General features: G+C 41.8%; 1 protein-coding gene and 1 pseudogene across 4 annotated transcripts in view; both read left to right on the top strand.

Moving 5' to 3' along the window:
- CD80 (CD80 molecule) overlaps positions 1 to 16,449 on the top strand; it is a 42,128-nt gene extending 25,679 nt beyond the window's left edge. For 2 of the 4 annotated variants that reach the window (XR_012431674.1, XR_012431675.1), the window contains 4 exons: positions 2,813 to 2,908; positions 4,950 to 5,058; positions 6,968 to 9,073; positions 14,310 to 16,449. Coding sequence is in view for 2 of the 4 variants with exons in the window: in XM_074033385.1 (XP_073889486.1) it covers positions 2,813 to 2,908; positions 4,950 to 5,020 (167 nt within the window). In the remaining 2 variants the exon portion in view is untranslated. Of the gene's footprint in view, positions 1 to 2,812; positions 2,909 to 4,949; positions 5,059 to 6,967; positions 9,714 to 14,309 lie in introns of those variants that run through there. The other 2 variants (XM_074033385.1, XM_074033386.1) reach the window with 1 other exon arrangement.
- Positions 1,088 to 1,685, top strand: LOC135969406 (cysteine and glycine-rich protein 2 pseudogene; annotated as a pseudogene).
- Positions 16,450 to 16,812: the final 363 nt, after the last annotated feature.

Consider the following 16,812-nt stretch of genomic DNA (forward strand, 5'->3'; position numbering starts at 1 on the left):
TTTTTCTGAGACGGAGTTTTGCTCTGTGGCCCAGGCTGGAGTGCAGTGGCATGATCTCAGCTCACTGTAAACTCCACTTCCCAGGTTCACACCATTCTCCTGCCTCAGCCTCCCGAGTAGCTGGGACTACAGGTGCCCGCCATCACGCCCGGCTAATTTTTTGTATTTTTAGTAGAGACGGGGTTTCACCATGTTAGCCAGGATGGTCTCAATCTCCTGACCTCGTGATCCGCCTGCCTCGGCCTCCCAAAGTGCTGGGATTACAGGCGTGAGCCACCACGCCCGGCCTCAAGCAATCCTCTTGCTTCAGCCTCCCGAGTACCTGGGATTGTAGGCATGCACCTCCATGCCCCGATAAGTTTTTGTATTTTTAGTAGAGACACGGTTTCACTATGTTGGCCAGGCTGGTCTCAAACTCCTGACCTCAGGTGATCTGCCCACCTTGGCCTACCAAAGTGCCGGAATTACAGGTGTGAGCCACTGCACCCGGCCTCAAATGGCATTTCAAATCTTGGGTGTGGAGGATATAACCCAGGAAGACTGGGGCCAGGAAGGGCAAAATGGGACCACAAACAGAACCATGGGAACAACAATAATTAGAGGACAAGAAGAGGAAGAAAAGTCTTCGAACCAAAGCCTTCAGAGAAAACCGAGTGCAACAAACAGAAACAGAAGGATGTGGTGTCACAGAAGTCCAAGAAGGAGAAGATTCCAACTGGCCAAATGCTGATGAGAAGTCCAATAAGAGAAATAATAAAACTAGGCCAGGCGCAGTGGCTCACGCCTGTAATCCCAGCACTTTGGGAGGCCGAGACGGAAGGATCACCTGAGGTCAGGAGTTTGAAACCAGCCTGGCCAACATGGGGAAACCCTGACTCTACTGAAAATACAAAAATTAGCTGGGTATGGCGGCATGCCCCTGTAATCCCAGCTACTTGGGAGGCTGAGGCAGAAGAATTGCTTGAACTTGGGAGGCAGAGACTGCAGTGAGCTGAGGTCGCATTACTGCACGCCTGGCCTGGGGAACAGAGTGAAACTCCATCTCAAATAAATAAATAAATAAATAAATACATAAATTAAAAAAAAAAAAACTTACCACTAGGTTTGGTAATCAGAAAAGTAAAAACAGGGATCTTGGACTCCCTGGTCCCTGGACCCTGTCTCCAGCCCAGCCTTGCTAGCTCCGCATCTGGTGCATGCTCCTGCCTCTGACTCAATGGTTTGCAGGAAAAATTTAGAGAGCACAACAGTGGCAATTCACAATGAAGAGATCTACTGCAAATCCTGCTATGGAAAGGAATATGGGCCAAAAGGCTATGGTTATGGCCAGGGCGCTGGCATGCTTAACATGGCGAGAGGCTGGGCATCAAGCCAGAGTGTTCAGCCTCACAGGCCTACAACAAATCCAAACACTTCTAAATTTGCTCAGAAATCTGGAGGTGCTGAGAACTGTTCCAGATGTGGGGACTCGGTATATGCTGCCGAGAAGATAATTGGAGCTGGAAAGCCCTGGCACAAAAACTGTTTCTGATGTGCAAAGTGTGGGAAGAGTCTTGAATCAACAACTCCACTGAAAAAGAAGGTGAAATCTATTGTAAAGGATGCTATGCAAAGAACTCTGGGCCCAAGGGATTTGGCTATGGCCAAGGAGCAGGGGCTCTTGTTCATGCCCAGTAAGGTGTAAACCCAGAACTAAGCATCACACACTGATAATCTCTTCGTTATCTAGGCACAGATAATCTTTAACACTAAACTACTGTGAAATTCTACCAGCATTGAGTACTGTATATTACCCTGTACTTGGATAGGCTGGCTAACTCAGAGGGAAAGAGCACTGTATCGTACCATTTTGCTTTATTCACCAGCATTTTTGGGGAACATTTCTTTTATGTTTTAAATAAAACTTCAGCATGGGAAAAAAAAAAGGAAAAACAATAAGTTACTAAATATTCATTTATTTGTAAGCCATTTCAGAGAAACCAGATGAGCTGCTATAATTTGTGTCCCTGCCCTTTTTCCAGATGTTGCTAACTATTCTTCAAAGCAGCTGAAGAATAAACAGTGTAGCTGCTGCTCCTGATCTGGAGGCATGGACCAGCAGCACCATATCCACCAACACCTTTCTCCTCCCCACCCTCATCCTTCCTGTGTACTTCTTGTGCTCTGTGGGACTGAAACTATAGCTGATAACCTTCAGAGCTCTCTTCTAGGATGGTCCCACCTAATACCAAGCCATATCCACACTTAGTTCTTTGCTGGACTTGTTCTGTATTTCCAGTAGCTCTAGGCTAGAGGGTGAAAAACCTGTACCCGAAAGTGAATGCAAAGTGGCTCCTGCAGCTTTAGGGCAGCTACTGTGAGGTAAGGATGTGTGTGATGTGTATGTGTTGAGAGACAATATGGTAGGAGAAAGGGAGAAGGCATGACAGAGCTAGAGAAGGAAAAATAAAGTATACATAGAACACAACATCAACCAGTTAGTAGTAATACATAGTTATAATCAGCTATAAAAGTGAGATATTACAAGATGGCTTGTAAAAGATTTCCTTAAAATCTTCCTTATATCAACTTAACTCAGTAAATGCAGACATTCAAAGTGCCTTTTTCACTTTTAGTATCTGACATCTGAATATTAGTTGCCCACAAGTATGTGCCTGATTGAAGAATTATGCAAGAAAAATGCTAGCAGCTGCATACTGGAGAGGTGACCAGACAAAGAATACTCCACAGTTGCATCAATAGAAAAGGCACAGAATGAATATCAGGCAGTAGGAAACACATTACAGCTGACATTATTCTTTTCCCTCCACAGCCAAGCAAGAGCATTTTCCTGATAACCTGCTCCCATCCTGGGCCATTACCCTAATCTCAGTAAATGGAATTTTTGTGATATGCTGCCTGACCTACTGTAAGTACTATCATACTATCATCCTGATCTCAATTCTGGAAGATCAAACTTTATTAGCATGGTTCAGCAGCTCTCTGAGATTTTAGCCTATTCTCTCTCATATTTACAGAAAGTTTATGGAAACATTAGCATCTCCTTTACTTGTCTCAGTAAGTTCTGTTCATTCACTGGACATTTTCCGACACCTCCTACACGTGTGGCACTCTACTAGGCATTGGAATTACAGAGCTAAGAAGTCGCTGCCCTCAAGACACATTCTAGTTTAGTCCATCTATTTTTTCCTTAACTTCATATATTTTTGGAGACTGGGGTTTGCTAACTAATTTGAAAATGTTTCTGATGCTAAATGATATTCTACTTTTTTTTAAGGGCTAGTCAATTTGGCAGGTGAGTTGTTAAACACTCCTTAGTGAATTCCAACTTCCATGGCCACCATCCTTCTGATACTCTAATTTTGATTTGGAGTTAGAGAAAAGGCAAATTGACAAATTTTGGGGCCAAGAATCATTTTCTTGGAGGAGGGCAAGATGCACTGATACAGTCGAGAAACTACATGGCTACAGATGATCCTACCAATTCTCAGTTCTTGGGCCGGGCAAGGTGGCTCACGCTTGTAATCCCAGAACTTTGGGAGGCCAAGGTAGGTGGATCACTTAAGGTCAGGAGTTTGAGACCAGCCTGGCCAACATGGTGAAACCTCCGTCTCTACTAAAAATTCAAAAATTAGCCAGGCATGGTGGTGTGCACTTGTAGCCCCAGCTACTTAGGAGGCTGAAGCAGAAGAATCGCTTGAACCCAAGAACCCAGGAGGCGGAGACTGCAGTGAGCCAAGATCACGCCATTGCACTCCAGCCTGGGCGACAGAGTGAGATTCCATCTCAAAAAACAAACACACACATTTTCAGTTCTTTTTTTTTTTTTTTTTTTTTGAGATGGAGTCTCACTCTGTCACCCAGGCTGGAGTGTAGTGGCCCAATCTCTGCTCACTGCAGCCTCCACCTCCCAGGTTCAAGCAATTCGCCTTCCTCAGCCTCCTGAGTAGCTGGGATTATAGGTACGTGCTGCCACACCGGCTAGTTTTGTTTTTTTTTTTTTTGTTTTTTTTTTTTTTTTTTGTATTTTTAGTAGAGATGGGGTTTCACCGTGTTGGCCAGGATGGTCTTGACCTCCTGACCTCGTTATCCGCCCGCCTTGGCTTTCCAAAGTGCTAGGACTTCTTGTCTTTGTAATTTCAGTGCCTAGTAGAGTGCCACACACATAGGTGTCTGGAAAAATGTCGATTTTCTCAGTTCTTTAGAATACATTTTTGGATGAAAGATCAGGAGTGGCTGATGAAAGAAGAGATTTCTAAGATATTTTACCCTATGAATTTACACTTTGGGTGTTAGACATATGCTGCCCTCAATCTCTATGATTAAATGAAGAGGAACTGCTAGTTCTATGGTCTGAAATAAGGCCATAATCACTATGAAGGGGTACCAATTCTTCTTTGAGTAGAAATCATGTACGCTGATCAAATAAAATTGGAAGATCAACATCTGCTGATTTTCCCAGGATTTAGCACCAAAAAAACCCCAAAACTCAGTGAATTCCTTAGAGAGTATGTGCTGTTAACAACTTATCCCAAGGGTAGGATAAAGAGGTCTGGTGGGCTCAAGGATGTTTCTAATACCAATATCCAGTGTTACCCCTTTAATTCAGGGGTTCTCATCCTCAACATTATTGGCATTTTGGGCAAGATAATTCTTTGTTTTGGAGTGCTGTTCTGTGCACTGTAGGATGTTTAGCAGCTTCCTTAGCCTCTAATCACTACATGCCAGTAGCACTCCTTGCCCGTTGTGACAACCAAAAATATCCCCAAGCATTGCCAAATGTCCCCTTGACAAAGAGATGAAGAGGTAGGTTGTAAATCACCCCTGATGTAAGAACCACTGCTCCAGTTCTAAGTCAGTCTGAAGCCTTGCTAAAGTAAATATTAATATATGGGCACAATTCAAGGGAAACTCACTAATCATTTTTATTGTTTGTTCTTGTCTCCAAGGTTTTGCCCCAAGATGCAGAGAGAGGAGAAGGAATGAGACATTGAGAAGGGAAAGTGTACGCCCTATATAACCGTATCGGCAGAAGCAAGGGGCTGAAAAGATCTGAAGGTAGCCTCCGTCATCTCTTTGGGGATACATGGATCATGGGGATCATGAGGCAGTGTTCCCTTACTCTTAGTAGTAAATTTAAGCTGTTTTACCTACTACCTCACCTTCCCAAAAATCTTTTGGATTAAGCTGGACAGTTATAAGATGGCTGGCATCCCTCTCCTTTCTCCCCATATGTAATTTGCTTAATGCAACCTCTTCTTTTGCCATGTTTCCATTCTGCCATCTTGAAATATTCCCCTATCAGCCAATTCAATGTCTGTCATTACCTATTAAACACTAATTGAGTTTGTCTTGAATATTCCTGTGGTAACTTCTTATTCTGATCATTCATTTTTCCCTATATCTCTCAGTATTGATGGACATGGGTTGGGGCCACTTTGTATTAATATGGTAACGTTTTCATTGGTTTCTCTGCCTCTTACTAACAGACTCATCCTACTGACCAATCATGGAGCCAAATTTCATAAAGAATTACTCTGTCATGTCATTTTCCCACTCAAAAACTCAGAAGAGACCCCCGTGCCTACAGGAAAAGCTTCAAAGCTTTTTAACTTTCTACATTCCACCTGATCTCTTGTCTAAACACCCTTGAGTTCTGTCAGTTGTTCCTCACATGGCATGGTTTCCAGAGCCTCACATGAATGGGGAAAACGGAACCCAAGACTTTAGATTTGGTCTTAATGACTCTACATACAATGAGATAATTATTATCTGGGGTCTGGAATGTCCATTCTGTTAATAGATCCTAACACAGCACTAGCTTTAGTGAGTCACAAATCCCCAGGTATTTTCATGCAAGAGAAACTTACATGGGACATTAGAATCCAAGAGACTGATACCAGGTCTAAGGTAGTTACAAGCCTCCCTAAACAGTTCAGCTTTGACTTGTGAAGATTGGAGTAACACCAGTATAAGAAACTAGTCTACAAAATTATCTTTAAAAATAAAAGAAAGCAAGAATTGTCCTGGGCAGGAGGGGGAAATAGAAATAAAAATGAAAAATAATACCTGAGACTTATACAACAGGTTGTTTTGCAAAAACACGATTTCATCTTAGTCTTATAAAAATCTCTATGAGCAAGATCTATTTCCATTTTATGGGAGAGAAACCAGAGGCTCCCAGAGGTTAACTAATTTGCTTGTAAGGTCATACAGAGGAGGAGTAAAACCAAGATTCAAACTGGACATCAAGTTCAGGTTCCTTTCCCTACAACCTGCCAGCCTATACATATTTTCCTCCAAGGCAGTCTCTCAACTTCCTATCCTGTTTTTTCACTGCCACTGAATGCTTGCTCACTCCTCAGAATGTCCTTTCCAGGATGTTGCTGTGGCTCAGTTCTGTCATTATTTTCTTGACTTTCTATCTAAAAAGTCTTCTGCTCAGTCTGCTGATACTTCAGAATGAAGCCATGTATCCAATCTTCTACACAAGGCCTTCTGTGGCCATCTTATCCAGCTCAAGCAGTTCCACCTGTAGAGCACATCTCATACCACTAGCATAGGTTGATTTTCATGTACCACATCTTCCTTCCATCCTTTACCGGACTGTATGTAGGCTTACTGAGAAAAGCAACCATGCCTGATAGCCCCATACATAGAATCTGAGTACCTTCATCAAGCATGTGGTCGTTTAGTAATAGCTGGTAATAACTAAACATTTGCCTGATCAGTATTTCATGTGATAAAAATCGCCAGAGTAGTTTTAAGTTCTCTCATAATTTAGCTCTCCCTTCATATTCTTCAGCTATCAAGGTTACTATGTACAAGTTGGGAATACCCTTGATCTTGAGATTAAAATCTAAATTAAGAGATTAACATTAAAATTTATATGTATGTAGATATATAAATTTAAGATGTTCTCCTCCTTTGCCAATATAGGGTTTGATGTAATCATTTGTTTTCTCAGGTCCCAGCTCCGTTTGCAATTGACCTCTTCTGGGAACTTCTTCAGATGGACAAGATTACCCCACCTTGCCCTTTATATATCTGTTCTTAGATGCTTCTTCACTTCAGTTGCTTTGCAGGAAGTGTCTAGAGGAATATGGTGGGCACAGAAGTAGCTGTGGTGACCTTGATCAACAGGTTTTGAAATGCAGAATTCTTGAGTTCTAGAAGGGACTTTAGAGAATACCAGTGTTATTAATGACAAAGGCACTGAGGCCCAGGGAGGTGACCAGAATTATAAAGGCCAGAGCCAGAACCCAGATGTCCTAACTCTGGTGCTCTTTCATCAGTTTGACTGTGGCCTGTTAACTGGTGTATACATATACATGTCAGGCAAAGTGCTGCTGGAAGTAGAATTTGTCCAATATCAGGTCAACTTCAGAGACTGTCTGATTTCCTAATGTCAGAGTAGATTTTATATTGCTGTTTACAAAAGCCCAATGCAATGCATAGGAAGTATGGCATGAACATCTTTAGAAGGCTAATGGAAATATTATTGGTGTTTACCCAGTATTCCATTTTTTTCATTGTGTTCTCTATTGTTGCTCTCTCACTCTCCCATGAGACACAGGAGAAAGTAGAACTATCCAAAACTAATTTCCTCTGACATGTAAGATGAATGATTTATGTACCTCAAAGCAGTAGTCAAGGAGGAAAGGGATAGTCCAAAGACTTAACTGGTTCATATTGGACTGATAATCTCTTTAAATGGCTTTATACTAGTTTCACCTCATTTGTAAACCATTTATGAGAAAGTTCTCATTTAAAATGAGATCATTGTTTACGGTGTACGCACTAAACAGTAAGCTATCTTCAAATGTCTAAGGTAGTAACTTTTCACATAGGGCCTCCTTAGATCCCTAAGATGGCTTTTCCTCCTTTTTATTTCTGGGTCTTTCCGACATCAGCAGAGAACTGGAAAGACATAGCCAACTGCTGTCATGTTACTCATGACTCCTTTCTCTAAAACTGCCTTCCACAATTCACAAGACCAGAAGTGGATGCTGTGGGGAAAAGAAAGAGAGATCAGACTTACTGTGTCTATATAGAAAGAAGTAGACATAAGAGACTCTATTTTCTGTATTTGAGATGCTGTTAATCTGTGACCCTACCCCCAACCTTGCCCTTGCAAGAGACATGTGCAGTGGTGACTCAAGGTTTAATGGATTTTGGGCTGTGCAGGGTGTGCTTTGTTAAACAAGTGCCTGAAGGCAGTATGCTTGTGAAAAGTCATCACCATTCTCTTAATCTCAAGTACCCAGGGACACGTACACTGCCAAAGGTCACAGGGACCTCTGCCTAGGAAAGCTAGATATTGTCCAAGGTTTCTCCCCATGTGATAGTCTGAAATATGGCCTCATGGGAAGGGAAAGACCTGACCGTCCCCAGCCTGACACCCGTGAAGGGTCTGTGCTGAGGAGGACTAGTATAAGAGAAAAAGAAGGCCTCCTGGCAGTTGAGATAGAGAAAAGCATCTGTCTCCTGCCTGTCCCTGGGCAATTGAACATCTCAGTGTAAAACCCGATTGTATGTTCTGTTTACTGAGAAAGGAGAAAACTGCCTCAGGGCTGAAGGTGGGACGTGCTAGTGGCAATGCTGCTCTTTATGCACTAAAAAGGTTTATGGAGATGTCTGCATATGCATATCAAGGCACAGCACTTTTCCTTAAACTTATTCATGTCACAGAGATCTTTATTCACATGTCTTACTGCTGACCTTCTCCCTACTATGATCCTATTATCCTGCCACTTCCCTTTTTCTAAGATGGTAAAGATAATGATCAATAAATACTGAGGGAACTCAGAGACCGTGTGGGTCCTCTGTATGCTGAGTGCCGGTCCCCTGGGCCCACTTTTTCTTTCTCTATACTTTGTCTCTGTGTCTCATTTCTTTTCTCAAGTCTCTCGTTCCACCTAACGAGAAATGCCCACAGGTGTGGAGGGGCAGGCCACCCCTTCATCTGGTGCCCGACGTGGGTGCTTTTCTCTAAGGTGAAGGTACGCTCGAGCTTGGTCATTGAGGACAAGTCGACGAGAGACTCCCGAGTATGTCTACAGTCAGCCTTGCGGTAAGCTTGTGCACTCGGAAGAACCTAGGGTTACAATGGGGCAAACTAAAAGTAAATATGCCTCTTATCGCAGCTTTATTAAAATTCTCTTTAAAAGAGGGGGAGTTAAAGTCTGTACCAAAAATCTAATTATACTATTTCAAACAATAGAACAATTTTGTCCATCATTTCCAGAACAGGGAACTTTAGAACTAAAAGATGGGAAAAAATTGGCAAAGAATTACAACAAGCAAGTAGGGAAGGTAAAATCATCCCACTTACAGTATGGAATGATTGGGTCATTATTAAAATAGCTTTAGAACCGTTTCAAACAGAAGAAGATAGTGTTTCAGTTTCTGATGTCCCTGAAAGTTGTGCAGTAGATTGTGAAAAAGAGGCAGGGATAGAATCCTGGACAGGAACGGAAAGTTCACATTGTAAATGTGAATCAGAGCCGGTAATGGCTCGGTCAATGCAAAATGTTGGCGATAATCAATTACAGGAGGTGATAGATCCTGAAACGTTAAAATTAGAAGAAAAAGGTCCAGAATTAGCAGAGCCATCAGAGTCTAAACCACGATGGCCAACTCCTCTTACAGCAGCTCAGATGTCTGTAACTTTACAACCTCAAATGCAGGTTAAACAAGTACAAACTCCAAAAGAAGATCAAATAGAAAAAGACAGAGTCTCTGTCATGGCAATGCCAATCCAAATACAGTGTCCACAATATCAGCTGGTAGAAAATAAGACCCAGCCGCCAGTAGCCTATCAATAGTGGCCACCAGCCAAACTTCAGTATCGGCTGCCCCCAGAAAATCCATATGGACAGCCAGGAATGTTTCCAGCGCCACAGGGCAGGGCGCTAAATCCTCAGCTGCCCACCATGGAACGTAATCCTACAGCACTGCCTAGTGGACGGAGTGGTGCATTACATAAAATTATTGATGAGGCAAGAAAATAAGGAGCTATTGAAGCGTGGCAATTCCCAGTAATATTAGAATCAAGACCACCTGGAGAAGGGGCCGAAGAGGGAGAGCCTCCCATAGCTGAAGCCAGATGTGAGTCCTTTTCTATAAAAATGCTAAAAGAAAGAGGGAGTAAAACAGTATGGACCTGACTCTCCTCACATGAGAACATTATTAGATTCCATTGCTCATGGACATAGACTCATTCCTTATATTGGGAGATTCTGGCAAAATCATCACTCTCACTCTCTTAATTTTTACAATTTAAGACTTGGTGGATTGATGGGGCACAAGAATAGGTCCTAAGAAATATGACTGCCAATCCTCCAATTAACATAGACGTAGATCAACTATTAGGAACAGGTCAAAATTGCAGCACTACTAAGTCAACAAGTAATAATGCCAAATGAGGCCATTGAGCAAATTAGGGCTATCTGCCTTAGGGCCTGGGAGAAAATCCAAGACCCAGGAACCGCCTGCCCCTCCTTCAATACAACAAGACAAGGCTCTAAAGAGCCCTACCCTGATTTTGTAGCAAGGCTTCAAGATGCTGCTCAAAAGTCAGTTACCGATGAGAATGCCTGAAAGGTCATAGTGGAGTTGATGGCGTATGAAAACGCCAATCCTGACTGTCAATCAACCATTAAGCCATTAAAAGGAAGGGTCCCAGCAGGATCAGATGTAATCTCAGAGTACGTTAAAGCCTGTGATGGAATTGGAGAGGCTATGCATAAAGCTATGCTTATGGCTCAAGCAATCACAGGAGTTACTTTAGGAGGACAAGTTAGAACATTTGGGGGAAAATGTTATAATTGTGGTCAAATTGGTCATCTAAAAAAGAATTGCCTAGTCTCAAATAAACAAAATATAACTACTCAAGCTACTACAACAGATAAAGAGCCACCTGGCCTATGTACAAGACGTAAAAAGGGAAAACATTGGGGTAATCAATGTCGTTCTAAATTTGATAAAAATGGGCAACCAGTCGGGAAACAGAGGAGGGCCAGCCTCAGGCCCCGCAACAAACTGGGGCATTCCCAATTCAGCCCTTTGTTCCCCAGGGTTTTCAGGAACAACCCCCACTGCCACAAGTGCCTCAGGGAATAAGCCAGTTATCACAATAGGCAATTATCCCCCCCACACAAGTGGCAGTGCAGCAGTAGATTTATGTACTATACAAGCAGTCTCTCTGCTTCCAGGGGAGCCTCCACGAAAAATCTCCACAGGGGTATACGGCCCATTGCCTGAGGGGACTGTAGGACTAATCTTAGGAAGATCAAGTTTAAATCTAAAGGGAGTTCAAATTCGTACTGGTGTGGTTGATTCAGACTATAAAGGCGAAATTCAATTGGTTATTAGTTCCTTAATTCCTTGGAGTGCCAGTCCAGGAGACAGGATTGCTCAACTATTACTCCTACCTTATATTAAAGTTGGAAACAGTGAGATAAAAAGAACAGGAGGGTTTGGAAGCACTGATCCGGTAGGAAAGGCTGCATGTTGGGCAAGTCAGGTCTCTGAGAGCAGACCTGTGTGTAAGGCCATTATTCAAGGAAAACAGTTTGAAGCATTGGTAGACACTGGAGCAGATGTCTCTGTCATTGCTTTAAATCAGTGGCCAGAAAATTGGCCTAAACAAAAGGCTGTTACAAGACTTGTCGGCGTAGGCACAGCTTCAGAAGTGTCTCAAAGTACAATGATTTTACATTGTTTAGGGCCAGATAATCAAGAAAGTACTGTTCAGCCAACGATTACTTCAATTCCTGTTAGTCTATTGGGTTTGTTTCAACAAACCGAGATTTGTTACAACAGTGGGGTGCAGAAATCATTATGCCCGCTCCATTATACAGCCCCATGAGTCAAAAAATCATGACTAAGATGGGATATATACCAGGAAAGGGAATGGGAAAAAATGAAAATGGCATTAAAGTCCCAATTGAGACTGAGAAAACTCAAGAAGGAAAAGGAATAGGGTATCCTTTTTAGGGGCGGCCACTGTAGAGCCTCCTAAACCCATTCCATTAACTTGGAAAACAGAAAAACCGGTATGGGTAAATCAGTGGCTGCTACTGAAACAAAAACTGGAGGCTTTACATTTATTAGCAAAGGAACAATTAGAAAAGGGACACATTGAGCCTTCATTCTTGCCCTGGAATTCTCCTGCATTTGTAATTCAGAAAAAATCAGGCAAATGGCGTAACGGACTTAAGAGCCATAAATGCTGTAATTCAACCCATGGGGCCTCTCCAACCCAAGTTGCCCTCCGTGGCCATGATTCCAAAAGACTGGCCTTTAATTATAATTGATCTAAAGGATTGCTTTTTTACCATTCCTCTGGCAGAGCAGGATTGTGAAAACTTTGCCTTTACTATACCAGCCGTAAATAATAAGGAACTAGCCACCAGGTTTCAGTGGAAAGTGTTACCTCAGGGAGTGCTTCACAGTCCAACTATCTGTCAGACTTTTGTAGGTCAAGTCCTTCAAACAGTTAGAGACAAATTTTCAGATTGTTATATCATTCACTATACTGATGATATTTTATGTGCTACAGAAACAGACAAATGAATTGACTGTTACACTTTTCTGCAAGCAGAGGTTGCCAACGCAGGACTAACAATAGCATCTGATAAGATTCAAACCTCTACTCCTTTTCATTATTTAGGGATGCAGATAGAAAATAAAAAAATTAAGTCACAAAAAATAGAAGTAAGAAAAGACACATTAAAAACATTAAATGACTTTCAGAAATTGTTAGGCGATATTAATTGGATTCGGCCAACTCTAGGCATTCCTATTTATGCCATGTCAAATTTGTTCTCTATCCTAAGAGGAGACCCAGACTTAAATAGTAAAAGAATATTAACCCCAGAGGCAACAAAAAAAAATTAAATTAGTGGAAGAAAAACTTCAGTCAGCGCAAATAAGTAAAAGAGCCCCATTCCAACTTTTGATTTTTGCTACTGCACATTCTCCAACAGGCATCATTGTTCAAAATACTGATCTTGTGGAGTGGTCATTCCTTCCTCACAGTACGATTAAGACTTTTACATTGTACTTGGATCAAATAGCTACATTAATTGGTCAGGCAAGATTATAAATAATAAAATTCTGTGGTAATGACCTAGACAAAATAGTTGTTCCTTTAACCAAGGAACAAATTAGACAAGCCTTTATCAATTCTGGTGCATGGCAGATTGGTCTTGCTGATTTTGTGGGAATTATTGCTAATCATTACCCAAAACCAAAAATCTTCAGTTTTTAAAATTGACTACTTGGATTTTACCTAAAATTACCAGACATGAACCTTTAGAAAATGCTCTGACAGTATTTACTGATGGTTCCAGCAATGGAAAAGTGGCTTACATAGGGCCAAAAGAGCAAGTAATCAAAACTCAATATCAATTGGCTAAAAGGGCAGAGTTGGTTGCAGTCATTACAGTGTTACAAGATTTTAATCAACCTGTTAATATTGTATCAGATTCTGCAAATGTAGTACAGGCTACAAGGGATGTTGAGACAGCACTAATTAAATATAGCATGGATGCTCAGTTAAACCAGCTGTTCAATTTATTACAACAAACTGTAAGAAAAAGGAATTTCCCGTTTTATATTACTCATATTCGAGCACACACTAATTTACCAGGACCTTTAACTAAAACAAATGAACAAACTGACTTACTGGTATCCTCTGCATTCATAAAAGCACAAGAACTTCATGCTTTGACTCATGTAAATGCAGCAGGGTTAAAAAACAAATTTGATGTCACATGGAAACAGGCAAAAGATACTGTACAACATTGCACCCAGTGTCAAGTACTACACCTGCCCACTAAAGAGGCAGGAGTTAATCCCAGAGGTCTGTGTCCTAACGCATTATGGCAAATGGATGTCACACATGTACCTTCATTTGGAAAATAATCATATGTTCATGTAACAGTTGATACTTATTCACATTTCATATGGGCAACCTGCCAGACAGGAGAAAGTACTTCCCATGTTAAAAAACATTTATTATCTTGTTTTGCTGTAATGGGAGTTCCAGAAAAAATTAAAACTGACAATGGACCAGGATATTGTAGTAAAGCTTCCCAAAAATTCTTAAATCACTGAAAAATTACACATATAACAGGAATTCCTTATAATTCCCAAAGACAGGCCGTAGTTGAAAGAACTAATAGAACACTCAAAACTCAGTTAGTTAAACAAAAAGAAGGGGGAGACAATAAGGAGTATACCACTCCTCAGATGCAACTTAATCTAGCACTCTATACTTTAATTTTTTTAAACATTTATAGAAATCAGACTACTACTTCTGCAGAGCAACATCTTACTGGTAAAAAGAACAGTCCACATGAAGGAAAACTGATTTGGTGGAAAGATAACAAAAATAAGATATGGGAAATAAGGAAGGTGATAACCTGGGGAAGAGGTTTTGCTTGTGTTTCACCAGAAGAAAATCAGCTTCCTGTTTGGATACCCACTAGACATTTGAAGTTCTACAATGAACCCATCAGAGATGCAAAGAAAAGCGCCTCCACGGAGTCGGAAACACCGCAATCGAGCACCATTGATTTGCAAGATGAACAAAGTGGTGATATCAGAAGAACAGATGTGTGGGAAGTCAGGGACCCTGAACGGAGGGACCCGCTGAAGCCACAGCAGAAAAACATAAAATGTGAAGATTTCATGGACATTTATTAGTTCCCCAAATTAATACTTTTATAATTTCCTATGTCTGTCTTTACTTTAATCACTCAATCCCATCATCTTCTTTGTAAGCTGAGGAGGATATATGTCACTTCAGGACCCTGTGATGATTGCGTTAACTGCACAAATTGTTTGTAGAGCATGTGTGTTTGAACAATATGAAATCTGGACATCTTGAAAAAAGAACAGGATACCAGCAATGTTCAGGGAACAAGGGAGGTAACCTTGAACTGGCCGCCAGTGAGCTGGATGGAACAGAGCCATATTTCTTCTCTTTTTAAAAGCAAATAGGAGAAATATCGCTGAATTCTTTTTCTCAGCAAGGAACATCCCTGAGAAACAGAATGCACTTTGAGGGTAGACCTATAAACGACCCCCTTGGAAGTGTGCCGCCTTTTACGGTAGAAGCCAAAGGGATGAAATAAGCCCCGGTCTACTGTAGTGCTCCCAGGCTTATTAGGATGAGGAAATTCCCGCCTAATAAATTTTGGTCACACAGGCTGTCTGCTGTCAAACTCTGTTTCCTGATAAGATGCTATCAATGACAAAGTGTGCCCAAAATTTCATTAGCATTTTCAGTTTTAATTTTAATTTTAACGCCATCGTGTGGTCCTGTGATCTCATCCTGCCTCCACTTGCTTTGTGATATTTTATTACCTTGTGAAGTATGTGATCTCTGTGTTGGTAGCAGAAACTGAGGCAATTGCAGGAGTTGCTGATGGCCTCACAAATCTGAACCCTGTCACTTCGGTTAAGACCATGTAAAGCACTACTATTGTAAATTTCACATTAATCCTTGTGTGCCTGTCTGCTGTTAGTCTGCAGGTATACCCAACAGTTCCAAAGAGACAGCGACCATCGAGAACGAGCCATGATAACAATGGTGGTTTTGCTGAAAAGAAAAGGGGGACATGTGGGGAAAAGAAAGAGAGATCAGACTGTTACTGTGTCTATGTAGAAAGAAGTAGACATAAAAGACTCCATTTTGTTCTGTATTTGAGATGCTGTTAATCTGTGACCCCACCCCCAACCTTGTCCTTGCAAGAGACATGTGCTGTGGTGACTCAAGGTTTAATGGATTTTGGGCTGTGCAGGGTGTGCTTTGTTAAACAAGTGCCTGAAGGCAGTATGCTTGTGAAAAGTCATCACCATTCTCTTAATCTCAAGTACCCAGGGACATGTACACTGCCAAAGGTCACAGGGACCTCTGCCTAGGAAAGCTAGATATTGTCCAAGGTTTCTCCCCATGTGATAGTCTGAAATATGGCCTCATGGGAAGGGAAAGACCTGACCGTCCCCAGCCTGACACCCGTGAAGGGTGAAGGGTCTGTGCTGAGGAGGATTAGTATAAGAGGAAAGAAGGCCTCCTGGCAGTTGAGATAGAGAAAAGCATCTGTCTCCTGCCCATCCCTGGGCAATGGAACATCTCGGTGTAAAACCTGATTGTATGTTCTGTTCACTGAGAAAGGAGAAAACCGCCTTAGGGGTGAAGGTGGGACGTGCTAGTGGCAATGCTGCTCTTTATGCACTAAAAAGGTTTATGGAGATGTCTGCATATGCATATCAAGGCACAGCACTTTTCCTTAAACTTATTCATGTCACAGAGATCTTTATTCACATGTCTTACTGCTGACCTTCTCCCTACTATGATCCTATTATCCTGCCACATCCCCTTTTCTAAGATGGTAAAGATAATGATCAATAAATACTGAGGGAACTCAGAGACCATGTGGGTCCTCTGTATGCTGAGTGCCGGTCCCCTGGGCCCACTTTTTCTTTCTCTATACTTTGTCTCTGTGTCTCATTTCTTTTCTCAAGTCTCTCGTTCCACCTAACGAGAAATGCTCACAGGTGTGGAGGGGCAGGCCACCCCTTCAGGATGCAACTTAAGCTGGGATAATCACATTATCATCTGAAAATTTGGAGTTGGACAGCAAAAGACGACAACATTTCTCAAATGCACATCTCATGGCTAAGCCACATGGCTGGGATTCAAAGCCTTTAGAGGCAGCCCATGGCTTTAGCTACCTCACTATGCTGCTTCACAAACCTTGCTACTATGTAAAACTATATTCTCAATGCAGGCAGAGA

Source organism: Macaca fascicularis, chromosome 2 (assembly GCF_037993035.2).
Source record: "Macaca fascicularis isolate 582-1 chromosome 2, T2T-MFA8v1.1".
NCBI classification, from domain to species: domain Eukaryota; kingdom Metazoa; phylum Chordata; class Mammalia; order Primates; family Cercopithecidae; genus Macaca; species Macaca fascicularis.